Consider the following 6,607-nt stretch of genomic DNA (forward strand, 5'->3'; position numbering starts at 1 on the left):
TAATTAACCAGCAAAAAGCTGGAAGTGGAGCTATGGCTCAAGTGGTAGACTGCACGTTTTAAGCAAAAGAGCTCAGGAACGGTACCCAGGTCCTTAGTTTAAGCCCCAGGACCAGCACAAAAAATAACTAACAAGATAGTACAATAATACATTTAATCACAGATTGCTCTACCATTTGAGTTATGCCAGCCCTACCTGCATTGGTTATAGGTTCTCACTTTACGCTCATCAGGCTGGCAGAGACTGTGACTGTCCTACTTATACTACTCATGTAACTAAGATGACAAGCACAAGCCATCATGCCAAATCCCTGGTTGACTTTACAAAGGCATACTTTTTGTCAAGGCTGAGCTCAAAGTGATTCTCCAGATCTCTGACTCCCAAGTAGCTAATATTAAGGCTGAAGCAACCAAACCCAGCTTATAACTGTTGTGTTTTTTTTCCTCTGTTCTTGATAGTATATTAGTTTTATTTACTTTTTATTGGCTTATATCGACTAGAACTGTTTGATTTTTTAAAGCTATATATGTTTGGGAGTGGCACAAGACAATTTTACTGAGAAACAACTTCCAAAATACAAGAAAAATTCAACTCTATCACGTTAAAGCAAATGATTTTTATTTTAGAAGTAATTTTAACCAAAAACATATAGACTATAATTGTTTATAAAATAACTTTATAATTTTTCCTCATAAATACTTCTTTGCAGTCCCAAAATTAAATTCACTTTTCTCATCTGAAAGTCTTAAATGTATCTAAGTCAGTCATTTCATTGTCCTTCTGCATTCTGCTTCTCAGAAAGTACTTTGGAGGTAGATCTGTTGCGGATCCTTTTCCTTTTCCTTTTCTTGTCAGAAGCAGGTGATTTTGAGTCCTGGACCTTTTTCTTTTTCTTCAAACAGCTAAGAGGATTGGGGCCACTTATTTTCTTGCGCTTTTTTCTTCTTCTCTGTTCAGGATTTTTCACTAAACCTTGCTCCTCTTTGAGCTGCTTGATATTTTGTTTGTCATGCACGGAGACAAGCTGACCTGACTGGACAGATTTTACAAAGGCAATTGTTTTGGGAGAAGGTTTGTCCAAGACTATAGTATTCTGAATAATAAACATGAGAGGCACTCCAGGCTGCTTCTTTACCTTCACAGATAAATTCTGATCCTATTGAAAAAAAAATGGGATAATCTGGCTCAAATACATTAATTAGGATGTCTTAAATTAAGAACTTTAGGAGAGCAGTATTAAAAAAGATCACAGATTTTCTCTCAGATCAGCAGTGCAAATGGGGCTTATTACATTCTGGTACTATGAATTATAAACTAATACAAACACAAATGCGTGAGGTTTCCCTTGTTTCTATTCTGTTTTTCAGAAAGAAGGAAGAAAGAGGAAGAGTCAGAAGAAATAGAAAGCAGGGATTAGCTGACTCAAATTCTAGATTAAGCTTTGTTGAGATGCAATTTAACCTTAGCGTAAAATTGCTGTGCAATTTTCCTTGAGTATACCTGAGCAAATCTTGTTTGTACACAAACTTAATTTTTGATGGCTTGAGAGTTTGAACTCTACCACTTGATCTACCTTCAGCCTTTTTGCTCTTATTTTTCACAGGGTCTTACTCCTTTTTTTTCTTTTTTCTTTTTTTTAGGTCTAGTCGTGGGGCCTGAACTCTGGGCCTGGGCGCTGTCCCTCAGCTCTTCAGCTCAAGGCTAGCACTCTACCACTTCCAGCTTTTTTCATTTTGCTTATGTGGTGCTGAGGAATCGAACCCAGGGCCTCATGCATGCAAGGCAAGCACTCTACCACTGAGCCACCTTCCCAGCCCTACTCCTTTTTTTTCAGTATGGGGCTTGAATTCAGGTCTTACTCCTACTAAGCAGGTGCTCTAATGTTGAGCCACACTTCCAGACTCTTTTGTACCAGTTATTTTTGTTTCCTGCCTACGAAACATGCTTAGACTTCTAAGTGTCAATTTTAGGCTTCCTGTTGTAGCTGGGATGACAAGTTCACTCCACCACACCCAGCTTCTTCCACTGTGATACAATTTTGTGGACTTTTCTGCCCAGGCTGATCTGGAAATGCAGTCCTCCCCATTTCAACTCTCACATAGCTAGGCTGACAGGCACATGGCACTGCACTCAGCTGTTAATCTGAAAGGCATTTTACATCAATGTGTACATTCTTCCCAATCAACCAGGATTATAGGTGTGAGCCATCAGTACTTACCAATGGTCTCTTATTTTCACCTAAGTTAGGCTTGGATGGAAATAGTTCTCCTGGTTTGGATTAGACATGACCCCACACACACACTTAGCTTGACCACCTATACTTAGCTTGTTTGTTGAGATGGGGTCTCACTAACGTTTAGCCTGGGCTGGTCTCATGCTCTCAGTCTCTGACTCCTACATTTATGTGAACTTCTTAACATCATCTCCAAGAGTCTTTTGTCTCTCAAACATTTAAAATTTGCAATGTTCCAGACCAGTTCTACAGTCTTTACGATCATGAAACCTGAATTTTTGAAACAGTATTATTGAAAAGTGAAAAACAGGTATGAATATAAAAAGGAAAATCTTTGCTTTACTCATCTTCCCTTGAGAACTCTAAAACAAATAATCACATTGAATGATAAATGTCTCTCTCTTTTTTTTTTAACTGTATTTTTTTTGTCTTTTCTATTTTGGTACTGGGGATCGAACCCAGGACGTTGCACAAAGCGCCAGCAAGTGCTTTGCCACTGAGCTACATCCCAGCCCTAAATGTCTCGTTTTTAAAAAGAGAAACAGATTGTTAGAGAAGCAGGTACTAATTAGAAGACACTGGGCAAACAAGGAAGAAGAAGGAATTTGAATACAACTGAAATTGATCATTTCCAACTATGAAAACATAACAATGGAACCTGCTGAAGGTGTTTTGGGAAGGGGATAAACCAATGCAGAGGCAGCTGACAAGAGTGAAATATACTGTAAGCATGTGTGGCCTCCTAATAATTAAATCCCCCCTGTAAATCAAGCATAAGCTAATAATAATAATAACACTAATAATTATGTTCTCAGGTCTTTCCTTAATTCTTAAGTAACAACTGATTTTTATTGACTGCAATTTAATGATCTCAATTTTTTACATCAAAATACTAACAAATCACTCTACCTACCCTTTTTTCTGATTATAAATAGCTCATGAAGCAATACACAGAAAATACTGATTTGTAGTGTTGAAAGTAACATTACCTGGGTTGCTACAAAATAATGGTGAGGATTCCCTTCCTCCACCATGGAAAGCAGACAATCTGATCCAGTCACTGAGTTCTTGAAATGGGGACAATTTCGAACCTGGCATTTCTGTGCAATGAGTTTTGCCCCATATAAGTCCTTTCCCAATGTTTCTAACTCCTTCAACACACACCTGGGGGAAAAAAATGCTATTAGCAATTCACAAGCATATTTTTCATTTACATAACACAAGTGTAAAATAAAATACTCAAGATTTTTCAATGTACAGGACTATAATTTGAATTTGATGACAGCCATCTTTTTTTTTTTTTTTGGTCGGTTGTGGTATCTGAACTTTGGGCCTGGGCATTGTCCTTCAGCTCTTCAACTTAAGACTAGCACCCTACCACTTGAGCCGCAGCACCACTTCCAGCTTTTTCTGCTTATATGGTGCTGAGGAATCGAACCCATGGTCTCATGCATGCAAGGCAAGCACTCTACCACTGAGCCACCTTCCCAGCCTCCCATTATACTTTTAAAAGACTTGAAAAATGTATGCACTAAGAGAAATTTACTGAGCGCCAGGCAGCATACAAATTGCTTATATGCATTCTTCTTTAACTTCAAAATAACCCATTAAATTAGGCAACTAATCTTAAAAATACCATTATTTTAGAGCACTTCATTCTGAGAGATTTCAAAACATGACCAAATTCAAGCATTAAATGCTATCACTGAGACATTACTTATTTGACAACAGGTTTCATGCCCAGACCATGTAACAAGCTTCTATTTCAAATTCAATTTGGTATTCATTCATTATATATTCAATTCAGAAAAGAAAAAAAAAATTCTTGTCATGTCAAATTGTTTAAACACAATCACAATTTATTTTTAATCTGCATTTCATTTGTATATAATCCAATGTTTCTCAGTCTCATGTATAAGAATTTACTTGGATATAAACTACCAAGATCATACTGTCAATGTGATTTTAAATGGTAATAATTTCTAGCTCTTTTCACACTCCTATATTATATTGTAGACCAAATATGGTCATCTCTCCAGTAAGTTGGAGGATATGCGCTAGGATTCCCACTGATAACCAAATCTAGGGCTGCTAGATATGAAATGAACTTTTTCCTACATACTTTAAACCATTTCTGGATTCTCAATACCTCACAAGACGTAAATGTTATGTAATCATTATTTTACTACATTTGGGGGGGAATGACAGCAAAAAAAACAAAAAGGCTCTACAAGTTTAGTATAGAAGAATGCAATTTTTCCTCAAATGTTTTCTATCTGCAATTGGTTGAATTCATAGATGCCAAAACTCAAAAATATAAAGAAACAAGTATAGTAAAACATTTTCCCCGCCTAGGGACTGAACTCAGGCCTCATTTCTGCTAGTAAGTGCCCTACTTTGAGAGTTTTTAAAATAGGGTATCTGGTTTTGCCCTGGGGCAAGCCTTAGATGGAAAACCTCCTACTTCAGTCTTCCAAGTAGTATGAAGCATAGGCATGAACGAACAGCTTTTATTATTTTTGTGGCAATACTGGGAGTTTGAACTCAGGCTTGCTGTATGCAAGGCCTGAGTTCTAGCACTTGAGCCTCTCTCCAAGGCATTTTACTTTTGTTATCTTTCAGGTAGAGGCTCCCTTGGTTTGTTGTTATTTTTGTTTCCTGGGTTTTGTTTTGTTTTTGTCCAAGTGTAACTAGACTGCAATCTTTCTACTTAAGCTTCATGTAGCCGAGATGACAAGCACAAGCTACTATGTCCAGCTTCTTTATTAAGATAAGGTCTTGCTAACTCTTTGCTAGCTGTGGCCTAACCTTGAAACAAAATCCTTATAAGATCTCTGCCTCTTAAGTAGCTGGGATTACTGTTTCGCACTTCCATGTTCTCCTCCTGCATTAATATTTTAATAAAGTTCCTTAGTCATTTCTAACCGTACACCTAAAAAAAACACAAACTGCATGTGTGTAAAGAAATGGATGGGCAATAAGAGTATATGTTAACTGGTACATGTTAACTGGCTACTCTTTAGTAATGGTAGTGGCATGCCACTCGTAATTTTAATTTGTTTTGCAAGAATAAGTATACTTACTCTACAGTGAAAAAAAAAGGCACCAAATTTCTTGTCATTCATGATTTCACTTCCTTCTACCTACGCCTTGCTTTCATTTTTGTAATTCGTAGTGTAATCTCTTTCCCAGGCATTCTACACCTCCATTTGATCAAGACATCTTCAAAATATCACCGTACAACTGAATAAATGAGCAGGATGAAATAATACCTCCTCTGGGGAACATTCTACAAGCTCTCCTCCCTCTTATCCCTGGCGCTATTCCATCCTACATGTACTTTCCAGTAGATGAAGTGGAGGAAACATTAGGGCACACCCATTTTAGGCTGATGGGGCACTTCACAGGTGTCCTGGGCAGGGATTTTATCCTGCTAAGTTTTATCCTTAGTGGCCAGTTGCCAACATGGAGAACACATGTGCACATTTCTTAAGTCTTCAATCGTGACTTCTTTATCTGGGGATCAAAGGTGTCACAGGACCACAGTGAACAGGTGTGCAGGACGTCCCCAGCTCCCCCTCAGCTCCGCGTCGTAGGCGGGGCTATGTGAGCAAGCGTGCCCGCGAGAACCCCAGGCCCGGGCTCCACCGGGCCCGTCGGAACCCCAAGCCCGGGCCCACCACGCCCGTCGGAACCCCAGGCCCGCGTTCCACTTGGCCCGTCCGCACCCCGGGCCCGGGCTCCACCACGCCCGTCGGAACCCCAGGCCCGGGCCCACCACGCCCGTCCGCACCCCAGGCCCGGGCCCACCTGGTGGTACACAGCTGCGTCTCCCCCGTCAGGTAGCGGGGCAGCTGCTCCCGCAGCTGGATGCGGCCCCTCAGCGCCGCCTGACAGAAAGTGCCGTCCAGCAGGATCTGGTACGGCTCGCGGACTCCAAAATTGTTGCGAAAGAAGCCAAGATGCTTCTTGGCGTGTTTCTGCCTGGTGATCTTCATGGCCAACTCATCTGGACCGGCGCTACCAAACCAGGAGGCGGCGAGCCCGGCATCGACGGCTTATTCCGGAAATGAACAGCTCTGGGCCCCGGAAGTAAACGCCTCCACTTCCCAGACCTGGGCTCCGGGGTACGTCGTTCCCAGACCCGGCACTGGCTGGGCTCTCTACGCCCCTTTTAGGGGCGGGCTCTCTCAGAGGCGGAGCTTTGTTTCTGCGCGGGAAACGAGTCGGCCAGGGGTGCGCATGCGCAGCCGTGCGTCTGACTTAAACACTGCGCGCGCTGCCACCCGGCACGAAGCAGTCTCTGAGAGGCCGGCCGTGTGAGAGCGGTCCGCGGTGATGTGGAGCCTTAATTGTCCCAGGCATTCTCCTATA

General features: G+C 41.3%; 1 protein-coding gene across 1 annotated transcript; it reads right to left on the reverse strand.

Annotated features, from left to right (window-relative positions):
- Window positions 1–647: 647 nt before the first annotated feature.
- Window positions 648–6,309, reverse strand: Utp23 (UTP23, small subunit (SSU) processome component, homolog (yeast)). The gene is made up of 3 exons (XM_013032217.1): window positions 6,044–6,309; window positions 3,223–3,397; window positions 648–1,156 (listed from the first exon to the last, which is right to left on the reverse strand). Exons 1-3 carry the CDS (start codon window positions 6,229–6,231, stop codon window positions 770–772), a joined length of 750 nt encoding a protein of 249 aa, XP_012887671.1. The 5' UTR covers window positions 6,232–6,309; the 3' UTR covers window positions 648–769.
- Window positions 6,310–6,607: the final 298 nt, after the last annotated feature.

This window comes from Dipodomys ordii, unplaced genomic scaffold, assembly GCF_000151885.1.
Source record: "Dipodomys ordii isolate 6190 unplaced genomic scaffold, Dord_2.0 Scaffold151, whole genome shotgun sequence".
Lineage (NCBI taxonomy): Eukaryota > Metazoa > Chordata > Mammalia > Rodentia > Heteromyidae > Dipodomys > Dipodomys ordii.